Source organism: Sapajus apella, unplaced genomic scaffold (genome assembly GCF_009761245.1).
Source record: "Sapajus apella isolate SASKATOON/1434 unplaced genomic scaffold, GSC_monkey_1.0 scaffold1, whole genome shotgun sequence".
In the NCBI taxonomy this organism is placed as follows: Eukaryota; Metazoa; Chordata; class Mammalia; order Primates; family Cebidae; genus Sapajus; species Sapajus apella.
In genome coordinates this window covers 8,949,376-8,971,629 of record NW_022436941.1, presented here as the reverse complement: position 1 = coordinate 8,971,629, position 22,254 = coordinate 8,949,376, and the positions used below count along the sequence as shown (strand labels likewise).

At 39.4% G+C, this 22,254-nt stretch overlaps 1 protein-coding gene across 1 annotated transcript in view; it reads right to left on the bottom strand.

Moving 5' to 3' along the window:
- The window catches only part of MEIKIN (meiotic kinetochore factor), a 120,234-nt gene that overhangs the window by 24,879 nt on the left and 73,101 nt on the right, over nucleotides 1-22,254 (bottom strand). The window contains exons 10-11 of the mRNA XM_032259635.1: nucleotides 19,745-19,825; nucleotides 17,609-17,728 (exon numbers count right to left, since the gene is read on the bottom strand). Coding sequence (XP_032115526.1) covers nucleotides 17,609-17,728; nucleotides 19,745-19,825 — 201 coding nt within the window. The remainder of the gene's footprint in view (nucleotides 1-17,608; nucleotides 17,729-19,744; nucleotides 19,826-22,254) is intronic.

The window sequence follows — 22,254 nt, the reverse complement described above, 5'->3', positions numbered from 1 at the left end:
AATGAGGAAAAAGCAAGCACGAAAACGTTTGATAAATCCATCAGATCTCGTAAGCTTATACACTATCACAAGAATAGCTTGGGAAAGACTGGCCCCCATGATTCAATTACCTCTCCCTGGATCCCTCCCACAACACATGGGAATTCTGGGAGATATAATTCGAGATTTAGGTGGGGACGCAGCCAAACCATATAATTCTGCCCCTGGCCCCTCCAAGTCTCATGTCCTCACATTTCAAAGTCAATCATGCCTTCCTAACAGTCCTCCAAAGTCTTAACTCATTTCAGCCAAAAGTCCACAGTACAAAGTCTCATCTGAGACAAGGCAAGTCCCTTCCCACCTATGAGCCTGTAAAATCAAAGGCAAGCTACTTACTTCCTAGATGCAATGGGGGTACAGGCATTGGGTAAATACAGCCATTTCAAATGGGAGAAATTGGCCAAAATAAAGGGGTTATAGGGCCCATGCAAGTCCAAAATCATGCAGGGTGCTCAAATTTTAAAGCTCCAAAATAACCTTTTTTTTTTAAATTTTAACTTTTATATATTTATTTATTTTACTTTATTTTTTAAGTTCTACTATTTACCTTTTTAAAATTTTTATTTCTTTTTTATTTTTTAAAATATATGTATTTTATTGCACTTTAGGTTCTTGGGTATATGTGAAGAACATGTAAGATTGTTGCGTAGGTATACATAGCAGTGTGGTTTGCTGCCTTCCTCCCCATCACCTATGTCTGGCATTTCTCCCCATGTTATCCCTCCCCAACTCCCTACCCCCTGCTGTCCCTCCCCTAGTCCTCCTCAACAGACTCCAGAGTACTACGCTCCCTTCCCTGTGTCCATGTGTTCTCATTGTTCAACACCCGTCTGTGAGTGAGAACATGCAGTGTTTGATTTTCTGTTCTTGTGTTGGTTTGCTGAGAATGATGGTTTCCAGGTTCATCCATGTCTCTACAAAGGACACAAGCTCATCGATTTTTATGGCTGCATAGCATTCCAGGGTTTATGTGTGCCATATTTTCCCTGTCCAGTCTATCATCAATGGGCATTTGGGTTGGTTCCAGGTCTTTGCTATTGTAAACAGTACTTCAATGAACATTCGTGTGCATGTGTCCTTATAGTAGAACGATTTATAATACTTTTGTTGTATACCCAGTAATGGGATTGCTGGGTGAAATAGAATTTCTATTTCTAGGTCCTTGAGGAATTGCCACACTGGCTTCCATAATGGTTGAACTAATTTACACTCCCACCAACAGTGTAAAAGTGTTCCTATTTCTCCACACCCTCTCCAGCGTCTGTCTCCAGATTTTTTAATGATCGCTATTCTAACTGGTGTGAGATGGTATCTCAATGTGATTTTGATTTGCATTTCTCTAATGACCAGTGATCATGAGCATTTTTTCACGTTTGTTGGCCTCATATATGTTACCCACTTTTGAACGGGTTTGTTTGTTTTTTTCTTGTAAATCTGTTTTAGCTGTTGCAGATTCTGGATATTAGCCCTTTGTCAGATGGGTGGACTGCAAAAATTTTTTCCCATTCTGTTGGTGGCCGGTTCACTCTAACAATTGTTTCTTTTGCTGTGCAGAAGCTCTGGAGTTTAATTAGATCCCATTTGTCTATTTTGGCTTTTGTTGCCAATGCTTTTGGTGTTGTAGTCATGAAGTCCTTGCCTATGCCTATGTCCTGAATGATTTTGCCTAGGTTTTTCTTCTATGGTTTTTATGGTGTTAGGTCTTATGTTTAAGTCTTTAAACCATCTGTAGTTAATTTTAGTGTAAGGTATCAGGAAGGGGTCCAGTTTCTGCTTTCTGCACACGGCTAGCCAGTTTTTCCAACATCATTTATTAAACAGGGAATCCTTTCCCCATTGCTTGTTTTTGTCACGTTTGTCAAAGATCAGATGGTTGTAGACATGTGGCGTTGCCTCTGAGACCTCTGTTCTGTTCCATTGGTCTATATCTCTGTTTTGGTACCAGTATCGTGCTGTTTTGATTACTGTAGCCTTGTAGTATAGTTTGAAGTCAGGTAGCATGATGCCTCCAGTTTTGTTCTTTTTGCTTAGAATTGACTTAGCTATGCATGCTCTCTTTTGGTTCCATATGAAGTTTAAGGTGTTTTTTTTTCCAGTTTTGTGAAGAGGGTCATAGGTAGCTTGATGGGGACAGCAATGAATCTATAAATTCTTTTGGGCAGTATGGCCATTTTCACAATATTGATTCTTCCTAACCATGAGCATGGAATGTTGTTCCATCTGTTTGTGTCCTCTCTCATTTCCTTGAGCAGTGGTTTGTAGTTCTCCTTGAAGAGGTCCTTTCCACCTTTGTTAGTTGTATTCCTAAGTATTTTATTCTCTTTGTGGCAATTATGAATGGCAGTTCATTCTTGATTTGGCTCTCTTTAAGCCTGTTATTGGTGTATAGGAATGCTTGTGATTTCTGCACATTGATTTTGTATCCTGAGACTTTGCTGAAATTGCTTATCAGTTTCAGATGATTTTGGGCTGAGATGATGGGGTCTTCTAAATATACAATCCTGTCTTCTGCAAATAAAGACAATTTGACTTCCTCCTTTCCTAATTGAATACACTTTATTTCTCTTTTCTTGCCAGATTACTCTGGCTAGAACTTCCAATTTTCTATTGAATAGGAGTGGTGAGAGAGGACATCCTTGTCTTGTGCCACATTTCAAAAAGAATGCTTCCAGTTTTTGCCCAGTCAGTATGATATTGACTGTGGGTTTGTCATAAATAGCTTTTATTATTTTGAGATACATTCCATCAATACCTAGTTTATTGAGAGTTTTTAGCATAAAGCGCTGTTGAAATTTGTCAAAGGCCTTCTCTGCATGTATTGAGATAATCATGTAGTTTATGTCTTTGGTTCTGTTTATGTGGTAAATTACGTTTATAGACTTGTGTATGTTGAACCAGCTTTGCATCCCTGGGATGAAGACTACTTGATCATGATGGATACACTTTTCATGTGCTGTTGCAATCTGTTTGCAAGTATTTTATTGAAGATTTTAGCATCAATGTTCATCATGTATATTGGCCTGAAGTTTTATTTTCTTGTTGAGTCTCTGCCGGGTTTTGGTATCAGCATGATGGTTGGTCTCGTAAAATGATTTGGGGAGGATTCCCTCTTTTTGGATTGTTTGGAATAGTTTCAGAAGTAGTGGTACCAGCTAGCCTTTGTATGTCTGGTAGAATTCACCTGTGAACCCATCTGGACCTCAGTTTATTTTGGTTTATAGGCTATTAATTCCTGCCTCAACTTCAGTCCTTGTAATTGGTCTATTCAGGGTTTTGACTTCTTCCTGGTTTAGGCATGGCAGGGTGCAAGTGTCCAGGAATTTATCCATTTCTTCCAGGTTTACTGATTTATGTGCATAGAGTTCTTTGTAATAATCTCTGATGCTAGTTTGTATTTCTGTGGAATCAGTGGTGATATCCCTTTTATCATTTTTTATTGCATCTATTTGATTCTTCTCTTTATTCTTTTTTATTAATCTGGTTAGTGCTTTATTTTGTTGATCTTTTCCAAACACCAGCTCCTGGATTTATTGATTTTTTGAAGGGTTTTTTGTGTCTCTATCTTCTTCAATTCTGCCCTGATCTTAGTTATTTCTTGTCTTCTGCTAGCTTTTTAGTGTTTTTGATCTGATAGAGTGTCGATTTTAGATATTTCCTGGCTTCTCATGTGGGCATTTATTGCTATACATCTTCCTCTAGACACTGCTTTAAATGTGTCCCAGAGATTCTGGTATGTTTTGTCTTCGTTCTCATTGGTTTCGAAGAACATCTTTATTTCTGCCTTCATTTCATTGTTTATCCAGTTAACATTCAAGAAATAGTTGTTCAGTTTCCATGAAGCTGTGTGGTTCTGAGTTAGTTTCTTAATCCTGAGTTCTAATTTGATTGTACTGTGGTCTGAGAGACTGTTATGATTTCTGTTCTTTTGCATTTGCTGAGGAGTTATTTACTTCCAATTATGTGGTCAATTTTAGAGTAATTGTGATGTGGTGCTGAGAAGAATGTATATTCTGTGGATTTGGGGTGGAGAGTTCTGTAAATATCTATTAGGTTTGCTTGGTCTGGATCTGAGTTCAAGTCCTGGATATCCTTGTTAATTTTCTGTCTCATTGATCTGTCTAATATTGATAGTGGAGTGTTAAAGTCTCCCACTATTATTGTCTGGGAGTCTAAGTCTATTTGTAGGTCATTAAGAACTTGCTTTATATATCTGGGTGCACCTGTATTAGGCTCCTATATATTTAGGATCGTTAGCTCTTCTTGTTGCATTGATCCTTTTACCATTGTGTAATGCCCTTCTTAGTCTCTTTTGATCTTTGTTGGCTTAAAGTCTATTTTATCAGAGACTAGGATTGCAACTCCTGCTTTTTTTGCTCTCCATTTGCTTGGTAAATCTTCCTCCATCCCCTTATTTTGAGCCTTTGTGTATCCTTGCATGTGAGATGGGCTTCCTGGGTTTTGGCTTTTTATCCAATTTGCCAGTCTGTGTCATTTGATTGGGGCATTAAGCCATTTACATTTAGGGTTAATATTGTTATGTGTTAATTTGATCCTGCCATTTTGATGCTAGCTGGCTGTTTTGCCCATTAGCTGACACAGTTTCTTCATTGTGTCAATGCTCTTTACCATTCGGCACGTTTTTGGAGTAGCTGGTACTGGTTGTTCCTTTCTATGTTTAGTGCTTCTTTCAGGAGCTCTTTCAAGGCAGGCCTGGTGGTGAAGAAATCTCTCCACAATTGCTTGTTTGCAAAGGATTTTATTTTTCCTTCACTTATGAAGGTTAGTTTGGCTGGATATGAGATTCTGGGTTGAAAGTTCTTTTCTTTAAGGATGTTGAATATTGGCCCCCACTCTCTTCTGGCTTGTAGGGTTTCTGCTGAGAGATCCCCTGTGAATCTGATAGGCTTCCCTTTGTGGCTAACCCGACCTTTCTCTCTGGCTGCCCTTAGCATTTTTTCCTTCATTTCAACCATGGTGAATCTGTCAAATATATGTCTTGAGGTTGCTCTTCTTGAGGAATATCTTTGTAGTGTTCTCTGTGTTTCCTGGACTTGAATATTGGCCTGCCTTTCTAGGTTGGGGAAGTTCTGGATAACATCCTGAAGAGTATTTTCCAGCTTGGATTCATTCTCTCCATCACATTCAGGTACACCTATCAAACGTAGATTAAGTCTTTTTACATAATCCCATATTTCTTGGAGGCTTTGTTCAATTCTTTTCACTTATTTTTGTATAATCTTGCCTTCTCATTTTATTTCATTGAGTTGATCTTCAATCTCTGATATCCTTTCTTCTGCTTAGTCAATTCAGCTATTGAAACTTGTGTATGCTTCGTGAAGTTCTCATGTTTTGTTTTTCAGCTCCATCAGTCCATTTATATTCTTTTGTAAGCTGTTTATTCTTGTTAGCATTTCGTATAACATTTTTTCAAAGTTCTTAGTTTCTTTGCATTGGGTTAGAACATGTTCTTTTAGCTCAGAGAAGTTTATTACCCACTTTCTGAAGCCTGTTTCTGTCAATTCATCAGACTCATTCTCTATCCAGCCTTATTCTCTTGCTGGTGAGGAGTTGTGATTCCTTGGCAGTGGAGAGGCATTCTGGTTTTAGGTGTTTTCATCCTTTTTGTGCTGGTTTCTTCCCATCTTTGTGGATTATCTACCTGTGATCTTTGTAGCTGGTGACTTTTGGATGGGGTCTCTGAGCGGACATCCTTTTTGTTGATGATGAAGTTATTTCTTTCTATTTTTTATTTTTCCTTCTAACAGCCAGGCTCCTCTGCTGTAGGACTGCTGGAGGTCCACTCCAGACCATGCTTGCCTGGGGATCACCTGCAGTGGCTGCAGAACAGTAAGGGTTGCTGCCAGTTTCTTCTGTGATCTTTGTCCCAGAAGTATATCTGCCAGATATCAGCCTGAGCTCTCCTTTATGAGGTGTCTCTTTGGATTTATGGGGTTGGAGAGCTGTTTGAGGAGACAGTCTGTCTCTTATAGGAGCTCAAGTGTTGAGCTGTGAGCTCCATTGTTCCGTTCAGAGCTGCTGGGCAGGTACATTTAAGTCTGCTGCAGCACAGCTCATAACCACCTTTTTAACCCAGGTGTTCTGTCCTGGGAAGATGGGGCTTTATTTATACTTTCCTGATGTGCTGCTGCCTTTTTGCAGAGATGCTCTGCGCAGCGAGGAGGTAGCCTACTCACAATCTGCCAGCAGAGGTGTTGCTGAGCTGCCGTGGGCTCTGCCCAGCTGCTGTGTGAACTTCCTTGCAGTTGTGTTTATAGAGATATAGTTAGAACTGCCTCAGTAATGGCAGTCTGTCTCAGTAATGGCGGACTGTCTCTATAATGGCGGACTGCCTCGGTAATGGCAGGCTGCCTCGGTAATGATGGACTGCCTCGGTAATGGTGGACTGCCTTGGTAGTGGTGGACAACCTTGGTAATGGCTGACGCCCTTTCTCCCACAGAGCTGGACCATCCCAGATCCAGCTGTGCTTGCTGTGAAACTCTCAGTCCAGAGCGTTGCAGATTGCTGGTCTTTGTGGGTGTGGGACCCGCTGAGCCAGATCACCTGGTTTCCTGTTTCAGCCCCCTCTTTTTGAGTTGAATGGGCAACTCTGTCTCCCAGGCATCCCAGGCACCAATTGAAACGGCACCCAGATTTGTGTGAGTTTTTGTGTGGAGACCCACTGCACTGGCTGAAAAAGCTGTGCTGGAGACTCATGGCACTTTTCCACCTGGGAATCTCCTGGTCTGTGGGCAGTAAAAATTTGTTTGGAAATGCAGTGATCACTCACCCTCTGTGTTCTCATTGGGAACTGCACTCCAGAGCTGTTCCTATTCGGCCATCTTGGATTGTCCTCACCAAAATGATCTTTTTTGACTCCAGGTCACACTGATGCAAAAGGTGGGTTCCCACAGTCTTACACAGCTCCACCCCTGTGGCTTTCCAGAGTACAGACTTTCCCCTGGCTGCTTTTATGGGCTGGCATTGAATGCCTGCAGCTTTTCCAGGTGCACAGTGCAAGCTGTCAGTGGATCTACCATTCTAGGGTCTAGAGGACAGTGATCCTCTTCTCACAACTCCACTAGGCAGTGCCTCAGTAGGGATTCTGTGTGGGGGATCCAACCCTACATTTCCCTTCTGTACTGCCCTAGAAGTGAGAATCCTGCCCCTGCAGCAAAATTCTCCCTGGGCATCCAGGTGTTTCCATATATCTTTTGAAATCTAAGCAGAGGTTCCCAAACCTCAATTCTTGACTTCTGTGCACCCATAGACTAAACACTGTGTGGAAGCTGCCAAGGCTTGAGGCTTTCACCATGTGAAGCCTGCCCAAGCTCTACATTGACCCCTTTCAGCTACAGCTAGAGCAGCTAAGATGCAGGACACCAAGTCTTGAGGCTGCATACAGCATGGGGATCCTGGGCCTGACCCAGAAAACCACTTTTTCCTTCTAGCCCTCCAGGCCTATGATGGGAGGGGCTGCCATGAAGACCTCTGATAAGCCCTGGAGACATTTCCCCCAGTATCTTGGGGATTAACATTTGGCTCCTTGTTACTTATGCAAATTTCTGCAGCCAGCTTGAATTTCTCCTCAGAAAATGGAATTCTCCTTTCTATCACATTGTCAGTCTCCACACTTTTGAAACTTTTATGCCCTGCTTCTCTTTTAAAACAAAATGCTGGCCAGACATGGTGGCTCATGCCTGTAATCCCAACACTTTGGGAGGACAGACAGGAGGACTGGAAGTCAAGAGATCGAGACGATTCTGGCCAACACGGTGAAACCCCATCTCTACTAAAAATACAAAAATTAGCTGGGTGTGTTGGCAGACACCTGTAGTCCCAGCTACTCAGGAGGCTGAGGCAGGAGAATCACTTGAACCTGGTAGAGGTGGAGGTTGCAGTGAGCCAAGATTGCACCACTGCACTCCAGCCTGGTGACAGAGTGAGACTCCATCTCAAAAAACAAACAAACAAACAAAAAACAGAATACTTTTAATAGCACCCAAGTCACGTCTTGAATGCTTTGCTACTTAGAAATTTCTTCTGCCAGATACCCTAAATCATCTCTCCCAAGTTCAAAGTTCCACAAATCTCTAGAGTAGGGTTAAAATGCTGCCAGTCTCTTTGCTAATATGCCAAAACATGACAAGATTCACCTTTGCTCTAGTTCCCTACAAGTTCTTCATCTCCGAGACCACCTCAGTCTGGGCCTTACTGTTCATATCACTATCAGCATTTTTGTCAAAGCCATTCAACAAGTCTCTAGGAGGTTCCAAACTTTCCCATGTTTTCATGTCTTCTTCTCAGCTCTCCAAACTGTTCCAAACTCTCCCTGATACTGAGCTCCACAGTTGCTTCCACATTTTGGTGTATCTGTTCAGCAACACCCCACCTCTTTGGTATCAATTTACTCTATTAGTCCATTTTCACTCTGCTTAAAAAGACATACCTGAGACTTGGAAGAAAAAGAGGTTTAATTGGACGTACAGTTCCACATAACTTGGGAGGCCTTAGAATCATGACAGGAGGCAAAAGGCACTTCTTACATGGTGGCTAGAGAACATGAGGAAGAAGCAAATGCAGAAACCCCTGATAAACCCATCAGATCTTGTGAGACTTATTCACTATCATGAGAATAGCACTGGAAAGACCAGCCCCCATGATTCAATTACTTCCCTCTGGGTCCCTCCCAGACAACACATGGGAATTCTGGGACACACAATTCAAGTTGAAAGTTAGGTGGGGACACAGTCAATCCATATCAGTAACCAAAGAAACCTCTGAAATATAACAAGAAATTAATGTCTACCAAGTTCTAAGAAGAAAACCCAAGATTTTTATATTTATATTTCCTTTGTCTGTACCTAAAAATATCCTCAGATAATAAAAACTCCAAAAGTTAATCACTGCATTCTTCATGATGTAAGAGCTAGTATTATTGCAACGTTGGTTGGTAACTCACATTTTATTTTCATAATTTAAAAGACTGAAGTGTTTAAAAGTATTATTGTCTGGGTACAGTAATCCCAGTACTTTGGGAAGTAAGGCAGGCAGATCACTTAAGCCGAGGAGTTCTAGAGACCAGCCCGAGAAACATGACAAAACTGTCTCTGCAAAAAATACGAAATTAGCTGGACATGGTGGTGCATACCTGTAGCCCCACCTACTCAGGAAGCCAAACTGAGAGGATATCTTGAGCCTGGGAGGTAAGGGTTGCAGTGAGTGTGCCACTGCACTTTCGCTTGGGCAATACAGTAAGTTTCCATCTCAAAAAATTTATTAATTTATGTTTTAAGGCATCTGATGTATAAAATGTTAAAATCATCATCTGAAAGGGGTGGGACAGAGATGTAAAGGGGCAATGTTTTTGCATGTCATTGAAGTTAACCATAAACTCAAATTAGAGTATCATAACTTTAGATTGCTAAAGGTAACCCCTCTGGTAACTACAAAAAAAAAAAAAATAGGTACAGAACGTACACGAAAGGAAATAAGAAATAAATTCAAATACATCACTACAAAAAATCAATTAACCACAAAAGAAGACAGTAATGTAGAAAGTGAAGGGCAAAAAAGATAAAGGCATATCGGGAACAATGAGCAAAATGACACAAATAAGTCTGTCCTTATCAGTGAGTATTTTAAATAAATGAATTAAATTATCCAATGGAAAAACTGGGATGGGCAAAATGGATTAAAACATATGCTAAGGCCGGGCGCGGTGGCTCACGCCTGTAATCCCAGCACTTTGGGAGGCCGAGGCGGGTGGATCACGAGGTCAAGAGATCGAGATAATCCTGGTCAAAATGGTGAAACCCCGTCTCTACTAAAAATACAAAACATTAGCTGGGCATGGTGGCGCGTGCCTGTAATCCCAGCTACTCAGGAGGCTGAGGCAGGAGAATTGCCTGAACCCAGGAGGCGGAGGTTGCAGTGAGCCAAGATCGCGCCATTGCGCTCCAGCCTGGGTAACAAGAGCGAAACTCTGACTCAAAAAAAAAAAAAATGCTATATGTTATTTATAAGAGATTCACTTTATATCCAAAGACATAAATAAATTGAAAGAATAAGAAAAGATACTCCATGTAAATAGTAACCAAAAGAGAGCAGGAGTAGCTATAATACTATCAGATAAAGTTTCAACCAAAAGGTTATAAGAGACAAAGGTGAAAATTATATATTAATAAAAGACTCAAGATAGCAAGAACATATAACAATTATAAACATTTAGACAATGAATGACAGACCATCAAAATATATGAAGTAAAAACTGACAGAACTGAACGGAAAAGCAGACAACTCTATAATTATAGCTGATGACTTCAAAACCTCCCTCTCAATAATCAATAGAATAACCAGACAGAGGGAATAAGAAAATAGAGAACTTAACATAATAAATCAAATTATATGTAACATATATACAGAACAATCTTTCAAATAACAGCATATATATCCATCTCAAATGCACATGGAATATTTTACAGGATAGACCATGTATCAGGCCATAAATTAAGTCTCAATATATTTAGAAAAATAGATATCATACAAAGTATTTTCTCTGACCAAAACAGAATGAATTCATAAACAAAAAACAGAAGTAAAACTAGCTGCTGCAGGTGATCCCCAGGAAAGCAGGGCCTGGAGTGGACCTCAGCAGTCCTACAGTAAAGGGGCCAGACTGTTAGAAGGAAAACAAAGAAACAGAAAAAAATAACTTCATCGTCAACAAACTGGATGTCCATTCAGAGACCCAATCTGAAAGTCAACAACTTCAAAGACGACAGGTGGATAAATCCATAAAGATGGGAAGAAACCACCGCAAAAAGGATGAAAGCACCCGAAACCAGAATGCCTTTCATCCTACAAGGGATCATAACTCCTCACCAGTAAGGGAACAAAACTGGATGGAGAATGAGTGTGATGAATTGACAGAATCAGGCTTCAGAAGGTGGGTAATAAGAAACTTCTGTGAGCTAAAAGAATGTTCTAGCCCAATGCAAAGAAACAAAGAACCTTAAAAACAGATTTGATGAAATGCTAATGAGAATAGACAACTTAGAGAGGAATATAAGTGAATTGATGGAGCTGAAAAACACAACATGGGAACTTTGCGAAGCATGCACAAGTTTCAACAGCCGAATTGACCAAGCAGAAGAAAGGATATCAGAGGTCGAAGATCAACTCAATGAAATAAAATGAGAAGGCAAGATTAGAGAAAAAAGGGTAAAAAGGAATGAACAAAGTATCCAAGAAATGTGGGACTATGTGAAAAGACCTAATCTATGTTTGATAGGTGTACCTGAATGTGAGGAAGAGAATGAATCCAAGCTGGAAAATATTCTTCAGGATATCATCCAGGAAAACTTCCCCAACCTAGCAAGGCAGGCCAATATTCAAGTCCAGAAATACAGAGAACACCACAAAGATATTCCTCAAGAAGAGCAACACCAAGGCACATAATTGTCAGATTCACCAGGGTTGAAATGAAGGAAAAAATGCTAAGGGCAGCCAGAGAGAAAGGTCGAGTTACTCACAGAGGGAAGTCCATCAGACTCACAGCAGATCTCAGCAGAAACCCTACAAGCCAGAAGAGTGGGGGCCAATATTCAACATCCTTAAAGAAAAGAACTTTCAACCCAGAATTTCATATCCAGCCAAACTAACCTTCATAAGTGAAGAAAAAATAAAATCCTTTGCAAACAAGCAAGTACTCAGAGATTTCATCACCACCAGGCCTGCTTTACAAGAGCTCCTGAAAGAGGCACTAAACATAGAAAGGAACAACCAGTACCAGCCACTCCAAAAACATACCAAATGGTAAAGAGCATCAACACAATGAAGAAACTGCATCAACTAATGGGCAAAACAGCCAGCTAGCATCAAAATGGCAGGATCAAATTCACACATAACAATATTAACCTGAAATGTAAATGGGCTAAATGCCCCAATCAAAAGACACAGACTGGCAAATTGGATAAAAAGCCAACCCATTGGTATGCTGTATCCAGGAAACCCATCACACATGCATGGATACACAGAGGCTCAAAATAAAGGAATGGAGGAAGATTTACCAAGCAAATGGAGAGCAAAAAAAAAGCAGGAGTTGCAATTCTCGTCTCTGATAAAAGAGACTTTAAAGCAACAAAGATCAAGAGAGACAAAGAAGGACATTACATAATGGTAAAAGGATCAATGCAACAAGAAGACCTTACAATCCTAAATATATATGCACCCAATACAGGAGCACCCAGATACATAAGGCAAGTTCTTAATGACTTACAAAGAGACTTAGACTCCCACATAATAATAGTGGGAGACTTTAACACCCCATTGTCAATATTAGACAGATCAACCAGACAGAAAATTAACAAGGATATCCAGGACTTGAACTCAGAGCAGGATCAAGCAAACCGAACAGACATTTACAGAACTCTCCACCCCAAATCCACAGAATACACATTCTTCTCAGTACCACAACGCACCAACTCTAAAATTGACCACATAATTGGAAGTAAATCACTCCTCAGGAAATGCAAAAGAACGAAAATCATAACAAACAGTCTCTCAGACCACAGTGCAATCAAGTTAGAACTCAAAATTCAGAATCTAACTCAGAACCACACAGCTTCATAGAAACTGAACAACCGGCTCTTGAATGTTGCCTGGATAAACAATGAAATGAGGGCAGAAATAAAGATGTTCTTTGAAACCAACGAGAACGAAGACACAACATACCAGAATCTCTGGGAGACATTTAAAGCAGTCTCTAGAGGAAAATATATAGCAATAAATGTCCACATGAGAAGCAAGGAGAGACCTAAAATGGACAGCCTATCATCAAAATTGAAAGAGCTAGAGGAGCAAGATCAAAAAAACTCAAAACCTAGCAGAAGACAAGAAATAATTAAGATCAGAGCAGCACTGAAGGAGACAGAGATACAAAAAGCCCTTTAAAAAATCAATAAATCCAGGAGCTGGTTTTTTGAAAAGATCAATAATATATACAGACCACTAGCCAGATTAATAAAAAAGTAAATAGAGAATAACGAAATAGATGCAATAAAAAACAATAAAGGAGATATCACCACAGATTCCACAAAATTCAAACCATCATCAGAGAGTATTACCAACAACTCTATGCACATAAACTAGTAAACCCGGAAGAAATGAATAAATTCCTGGACACTTGCATCCTCCCAAGCCTAAACCAGGAAGAAGTAGAAACCTTGAATAGACCAATAACAAGGTCTACAGTTGAGGCAGCACTTAAGAGCCTACCACCCAAAAAAAGCCCAGGTCCGGATGGGTTCATAGCCGAATTCTACCAGACATAAAAAGAGGAGCTGGTACCATTCCTTCTGAAACTATTACAAATAATCCAAAAAGAGGGAATCCTTCCCATATCATTTTATGAGACCAACATAATCCTGATACCAAAACCCAGCAGAGACTCAACAAGAAAAGAAAACTTCAGGCCAATATCCATAATGAACATAGATGCAAATATCTTCAATAAAATGCTGGCAAGCCGATTGCAACAGCACATCAAAAAGCTTATCCACCATGATCAAGTAGGATTCATCCCGGGGATGCAAGACTGTTTCATCATACGCAAGTCTATAAACGTAATTCACCACATAAACAGAACCAAAGACAAAAACCACAAATTATCTCAATTGATGCAGAGAAGGCCTTTGACAAAATTCAACAGCCCTTTATGCTAAAAACCCTCAATAAGCTAGGTATTGATGGAACGTATCTCAAAATAATAAAAGCTATTTATGACAAACCAAAAGCCAATATCATACTGTATAGGCAAAAACTGGAAGCATTCACTTTGAAATCTGGCACTAGACAAGGATGCCTTCTCTCACCACTCCTATTCAATATAGTACTGGAAGTTCTAGCCAGAGCAATCAGGCAAAAAAAAAAAAAAAAAAAAGAAATAAAGAGTATTCAAATAGGAAAGGAGGAAGTCAAATTGTCTCTATTTGCAGACGACATGATTGTATATCTAGAAGACCCCATCGTCTCAGCCCAAAATCTCCTGAAACTGATAAACAACTTCAGCAAAGTCTCAGGATACAAAATCAATGTGCAAAAATCACAGGCATTCCTATACACCAATAACAGACTTAAAGAGAGCCAAATCAAGAACGAACTGCCATTCACAATTGCTACAAAGAGAATTAAATACCTAGGAATACAACTAACAAGGAACATAAAGGACCTCTTCAAGGAGAACTACAAGCCACTGCTCAACAAAATAAGAGAGGACAGAAACAGACGGAAAAACATTCCATGTTCAAGATTAGGAAAAATCAATATCGTGAAAATGGCCATACTGCCCAAAGTAATTTACAGATTCAACGCTATCCCCATCAAGCTACCAATGACCTTCTTCACAGAACTGGAAAAAAACACCTTAAACTTCATATGGAACCAAAAGAGAGCCTGCATAGCCAAGTCAATTCTAAGCAAAAAGAACAAAATGGGAGGCATCACACTACTGGACTTCAAACTATACTACAAGGCTACAGTAATCAAAACAGCATGGTACTGGTACCAAAACAAAGATATAGACCAATGGAACAGAACAGAGGCCTTGGAGGCCACACAACATATCTATGACCATCCGATCTTTGACAAACCTGACAAAAACAAGCAATGGGGAAAGGATTCCCTGTTTAATAAATGGTGTTGGGAAAACTGGCTAGCCATGTACAGAAAGCAGAAACTGGACCCCTTCCTGACACCTTACACTAAAATTAACTCCAGATGGTTTAAAGACTTAAACATAAGACCTAACACCATAAAAACCCTAGAAGAAAATCTAAGCAAAACCATTCAGGACATAGGCGTAGGCAAGGACTTCATGACCAAAACACCAAAAGCATTGGCAACAAAAGCCAAAACAGACAAATGGGACCTAATCAAACTCCACAGCTTCTGCACGGCAAAAGAAACAGTCATTAGAGTGAATTGGCAACCAACAGAATGGGAAAAAGTTTTTGCAGTTTATGCATGTGACAAAGGGCTGATATCCAGAATTTGCAAAGAACTAAAACAGATTTACAAGAAAAAAACAAACAAGCCCATTCAAAAGTGGGCAAAGGATATGAACAGACACTTTACAAAAGAAGACATACGTGAGGCCAACAAACATATGAAAAAATGCTCATCATCACTGATCATTACAGAAATGCAAATCAAAACCACATTGAGATACCATCTCATGCCAGTTAGAATGGTGATCATTAAAAAATCTGGAGACAACAGATGCTGGAGAGGATATGGAGAAATAGGAACACTTTTACACTGTTGGTGGGAGTGTAAATTAGTTCAACCATTGTGGAAGACAGTGTGGCGATTCCTCAAGGACCTAGAAATAGAAATTCTATTTCACCCAGCAATCCCATTACTGGGTATACAACAAAAGTATTATAAATCGTTCTACTATAAGGACACGTGCACACGAATGTTCATTGCAGCACAGTTTACAATAGCAAAGACCTGGAACCAACCCAAATGCCCATCGATGATAGACTGGACAGGGAAAATGTGGCATATATACACCATGGAATATTATGCAGCCTTCAAAAACGATGAGTTCATGTCCTTTGTGGGGACATGGATGAACCTGGAAACCATCATTCTCAGCAAAGTGACACAGGAGCAGAAAATCAAACACTGCATGTTCTCACTCATAGGTGGGTGTTGAACAATGAGAACACATGGACACAGGGAGGGGAGCACTACACACTGGGGTCTGCTGGGGGAAATAGGGGAGGTTCAGCAGGGGGTGGGGAGTTGGGGAGAGATAGCATGGGGAGAAATGCCAGATATAGATGAAGGGGAGGAAGGCAGCAAATCACACAGCCATGTGTGTACCTATGCAACAATCTTGCATGTTCTTCACATGTACCCCAAAATCTAAAATGCAATAAAAAAATAAAATAAAAATATAAATAAAATTATAATAAATAAATAAATAAATAAATAATCCAATCTCAAGTATTTCTTTATAGCAATGTGAAAAAACTAATATGGCCATATATGAAAACCCCACAGTAAATATCACATTCAGTGGTGAAAGATGTAAAGCTTTTCCTCTAAGACGATGAAAAAGGCAAGGATGTCTGCATTTTCAACATACTACTGATAGTTCTAGCCAGAGCAATTAGGCAAGAAAAAGAAACAAAAGGCATCCAAATTGTAAAGCAAGAAGTAAAATTATTTCTGTTCACAGATAACATGTTATCATTATGGTAACCCTAAAGATTGAATTAAAAATTGTTAGAATAAATGAATTCAGCAAATTAGCAGGATGCAAAGTCAAAACACAAAAACCAGGTGAATTTCTACATATTAACAACGAGCAATCTGATAATAAATTACAATTCAATTCATAATAGCATCCAAAAGAATATTTAGGAATTAACCAAATAAGTCAAAGATCTACACAGTGAAAACTACAAAACATTGGTGAAATAAATTAAAGAAGACATAAATAAATGAAAACACATCCCATGTTTATGGATTGGAAGATGTAATACTGTTAAGATGCCATTACTACCCAGGGTGATCTACAGATTCCATTCAATCTCTATCAAAAACCCAATGATTTTTCTTTTTTGCAGAAACAGAAAAACCCATCTTAAAATTCACATGGAATCTCCAGGGATACTGAATACTAAAAACAATAATGAAAAAGAAGAACAAAGCTGGAGGGCTCACACTTCCTGATTTCAAAATGCACAGAGCTTCAGTAATCAAAGCCATATGGTACTAACATAAAGACAGACATATAAATCAATGGAATAGAGAGCTCAGAAATAAACCCTCATATGTATGGTTAAATGACTTTTGGCAAGGGTGCGCAAGCATCCACTGGGGGAAAGGATGGTCTCTTCAACAAATTATGCTGAGAAAACTGGATATTCACATGCAAAAGAATGAAATTGGACCCTTACCTAACACAATACACAAAAATTAACTCAAAAATGGATCAATAACCTAAATGCAAGACCTAAAACAAAAAACATTTGAAGAGAATACAGGACAGTAGCCTGGACACCATGACAAAACACTGCCTCTACAAAAAAATATAAAAAATTAGCTGGGCATGGTGGCTTACACCTGTAGTCATAGCTACTCGAGAGGCTGCTATGGGAAGATAAGCTGAGTCCTGGAAGTCAAGGCTGCAGTGAGCCTGTGAGGCTTGACTGCACCTTGCCACTCCAGCAAGGAGGACAGAGTGAGACTGTCTAAAAAAAAAAAAGAAAGAAAAGAAAATATAAGGCAAAAGCTTCAGACATTTGATTTTACAATGATTTCTTGCATAGGGCACCAAGGGAATGGGCAACAAAAGAAAAAACGGACAAATTGTCCTTCATGGACATCAAAGACCCTAACCAAAGTATATAAAGGTAACCTGCAGAATAGGAGAAAATATTAGCAAATTACGTATCTGATGAGTTAAGAGATTTCTTAAAGCACCTCATATGCAAAGTATCTAATGTAACAGTAATTGTTTTCTTTAGTAATCCAAGGAAAAATAGAAAATACTACCTCATTTGAAGAATTTTCCCGCAAACTTAACATAGGAACAATTTCATTTGAATTAACATAATTGCTGACATTTGGGAACAGTTCTTCACAAGATGCTTTTTGCACTGAAGACAAATCAACCTATAAAAGAATACATTATTCTTTTGTAGAAGTTAAATATTGCAAAAGCAATGATTTTTAAGTAATTAAAGAAAAGTTTTAAAATACCATATCATTGGAAGCATTTTCCCATAAACTTGACACAGAAACAATTTCATATGAATAAACATAATTATTGACATTTGGAAATAACTCTTCAAAAGGTGCATGTTTAGAGACAAATCAATCAGTAAAGAGGGTTATAACGTTCTTTCACTTTAAAGTTATTTTTTAATAAGGAATTTTTGTTTGCTATGAAACATGTTTTTTTCTATTCAGCCATCCAAACATTTATCAAGTGCCTACTAAATGAAATTTATCTATCCAGCAACCATGCTTCCTATATTTCCCCTGCTCTTCTTTTAAATGTAAACTTCCCAGCATTCTTCCCTTATGTTCTTGCCTACCATTTGAACAACAAAGATTTTTAAAATCACTGTCTCTAACACAGAACTCTCTCCTAAGCACCATATCCATTTTTCTGTCAGGTTATTGAAATCACATATTTCTGTACCAAATTCAAAATTTCAAAAAAGATGACCAATTGATTTAGAGATGATTTAAGGTATACAGGATGCACATAGGTTACATGAAAAAAACAATACCATGCCATTTTATATCAGGAACTGTAGCATCCACATATTTTGGTATCTTTGAGAAGTCCTGAAACCAATCCCCCAGGGATACTGAGGGATGACTGTGTATAGTCAAGACAACCAAAAACACAGACTAATACATTGGTCATAAAAAAAGAAATGCAGTACTGATACTTGCTAAAACATGGATAAACAAAATGTGTCATACACATATAATGGAATATCGATTCATCCTTAAAAATAAAATTCTGATGCAAGTTGTAACATAGATGAACCTGAAGATGCCATGCTAGTGACATAAGCTAAATACAAAGGACAAATACTGTATGGTTCTACTTATATGAGGTACCTAGCATAATCAAATTCATAGAAACAGAGAGTAAAATGGTAATTTCCAGGGGCTGGGGTAGGGAGGAGTAGGAAGTTACTGTTCAATGAATATGAAATTTCAGTTTTGCAAGATGAAAAAACTTCTAGAGAGTAAGAGTGGTGATGGTTACATAACAACATGAATGAATGTACTTCAACTGTACACTTAAAAATGGTTAAAATTATAAATTTTATGTTGTGTATGTTTCACCACAATTTTTTAAACTGAAGGGAAAATAAAGAAGAATCCTGGTTGTTGCTGCAGTACTCTAATCTCTCCTTCTCTCTTGCATGTATAGGAGTATACAGAGTACTTCCATTGAAAGTGTGCTTGGCCGGGCGCGGTGGCTCAAGCCTGTAATCCCAGCACTGTGGGAGGCCAAGGCGGGTGGATCACGAGGTCAAGAGATCAAGACCATCCTGGTCAACATGGTGAAACCCCGTCTCTACTAAAAATACAAAACATTAGCTGGGCATGGTGGCGCGTGCCTGTAATCCCAGCCTGGGTAACAAGAGAGAAACTCCGTCTAAAAAAAAAAAGCTGAAACTGGACCCTTTCCTTACACATTGTACAAAAATTAACTCAAGACTTAAACATGAGGCCGGGCACGGTGGCTCAAGCCTGTAATCCCAGCACTGTGGGAGGCCAAGGCGGGTGGATCACGAGGTCAAGAGATCAAGACCATCCTGGTCAACATGGTGAAACCCCGTCTCTACTAAAAATACAAAACATTAGCTGGGCATGGTGGCGCGTGCCTGTAATCCCAGCTACTCGGGAGGCTGAGGCAGGAGAATTGCCTGAACCCAGGAGGCGGAGGTTGCGGTGAGCCGAGATCGCGCCATTGCACTCCAGCCTGGGTAACAAGAGCGAAACTCCGTCTAAAAAAAAAAAAAAAGAAAGTGTGCTTTAGGAACAGAAAAACACAGATATTATTCTCTATAGGCAATATACCCCTGATATGAGAAAAACAGAATAATGGGCAGAGAAGGAGCCAAAAAATAGATACTATAAGTGCCAAATGCTAATGCTTACCACAAAACCAGTTGTCTCTGAAGATGGAGTACTTGTTAAAAGGCCTCTCTTTTTCTTATCAGAAGTACTAGAATTTGTTTTCTATAAATATTTTTATAAAATAGAGATGAGACAGCAGAAATAAACTACTTTAGTATAGCAAAACTACAATTTAAAGTTAGTTGACTACATCATAATATGTAATACAAAAAAATCCTTAATCTTTTTATTAAATTTTTCCTTTTTTTTTTTTTGAGACAGAGTCATGCTCTGTTGCCCAGGCTGGAGTGCAGTGGCGTGATCTCAGCTCATGGCAAACTCCACTCCCCGGGTTCAAGCAATTCTCCTGCCTCAGCCTCCCAAGTAGCTGGGATTACAGGCACATGCCCTCATGCCCAGCTAATTTTTGTATTGTTAGTAGAGACAGGGTTTCACCATATTGGCCAGGCTGATCTCGAACTCCTGACCTCGTGATCCACCTGCCTCAGCCTCCCAAAGTGCTGGGATTACAGGCATGAGTCACCACATCTGGCCCTGTTTATTAAATTTTAAACTAACTCACAGGAAACTAAAGAATTTTCTCACTTGAGCTAGATCAAACAATGTCGAAGAGAACTCTATATGGCATAGCAACTATATGCGAATACCTTGGTTGAAATTTTGGTTAATTTAGGAAGAAAAGCTAATTAGAGTGTTGAGTTAGGAAATGGTACCTTGGTTATCTTTGTTATCTGCTAAGAAAGATATTTTACTTTCAGCATTTAATTCTTAGTATATTACTGTACTTTTTGTGGAAAGAGATTATAAGTTATTTCTGAAGCTGTGCAAACATATGTAGCAAGGATAATTGGCTTAAAATATATGTTTAAATGTATATAGATACTTTCATTTATGGAACATCAAAATTAAAGAAATTATAAAGTAGGATGTAGGCTCATTTTCTACTTCTTGCAGATACAAAGAGGCAGGCAGACAAAGCAAGAAAGAATGAAAGAGTAAGGAGAGAAACAGACAAAATCCAAGATCTAAAGAAAGTGAAAGAAAACGAGGAAGGGAGAGACCAAAAGAGAGAGAGGGAGGAAGGGAGGAGAGGGGAAGGGAGAGGAGATGAGGGAAGAGGTAGAGAAAAGGAGAGGGAGAATGAAAAGCAAAAGAGAAGGAGAGAAAAAGAAGACTAAGAGAAGGAGAGGGGAAAAAAGAGAGAGAGAGAAGACAGAGACCAACACAGATTGTAAACAGAGATTGAGAAAGAGAGATTGATGAGAAGGACAGTGAGAGAAATCAAGACAGAGACCAAGAAAAAGAGACTGAGCTTGAGACTGCGAAAGAGAGAAAATCTGGGATAGCAACAGCAAAGAAATAGGAAGAAAGGTAGAGCAGAAAGTAAGTGATAGTTAGACAGGGACAGGCAGCTTTATTTCTGGAAATCAGCTGTCTTTTCAACCTTTAGATTCCATGAAACAACCATTTCCTTCTGATAAATGCTCTTTTTGAATAGGTGTCTATTATAAGATCTCAAGTCTGGAAACTTATTTTCTTTTTTTTTTTTTTTTTTTGAGACGGAGTCTCGCTTTTGTTACCCAGGCTGGAGTGCAATGGCGCAATCTCGGCTCACCGCAACCTCCGTCTCCTGGGTTCAGGCAATTCTCCTGCCTCAGCCTCCTCAGTAGCTGGGATTACAGGCACGTGCCACCATGCCCAGCTAATTTTTTGTATTTTTAGTAGAGACGGGGTTTCACCATGTTGACCAGGATGGTCTTGATCTCTTGACCTCGTGATCCACCCGCCTCAGCCTCCCAAAGTGCTGGGATTACAGACTTGAGCCACCGCGCCCGGCGAAACTTATTTTCATTCTTTCTTTCCCTTCTGGCTTAAAATCTCTTAAACTGATTATTGGTACAAGACATAATATGGAATAGTTTATTAGGAAAATTTTTGTCAGAAATATTTCTGAGTGTATTTACAATAAAAACACATCAGCCTCTAACTTACTGGCTATCTTTTAATTTTCCTATTTGAACAATGAAGGTTATTGTATCGCTAGGGACTGTGATGCAAGGGTTACAAATAATATATGCAAAGAGAACCTATGGTGTCTGGAGAGCAGGAATTACTCAATGATAACTATTATCATCACCATTGCGGCAGCCCTGAAGGTCCTCTGCTCAGGTCTCCTTGAACAAAGAACCAGCTGTTACAATGCGAGGAGTGTAAGTTAGCTGATAGTCCTCAACTACAACACCTTTAGAATATGCTTCAGCTTTCACGCTGAGGCCACCATCTTTTCAAGCAGCCCCAGCCAATGTCTGGGCAAAATAGCCCAACACAAGATTTTCATAATAGACAATCTTTGCTCCAGAACTCCCCATTGTGAGAACTTCTGTCATATCTGCATTGAAGACTGAGACTATCTCTGCACAATCCTGCTTCTTCCCTGCCTTCCTTTCTTAGTCATTACCCCCTGATGTTTGACCTCTTTATTCTGTCTGAATATCTGCTTCCCAGTGCTCTCATCTGACACAACTGTCAAC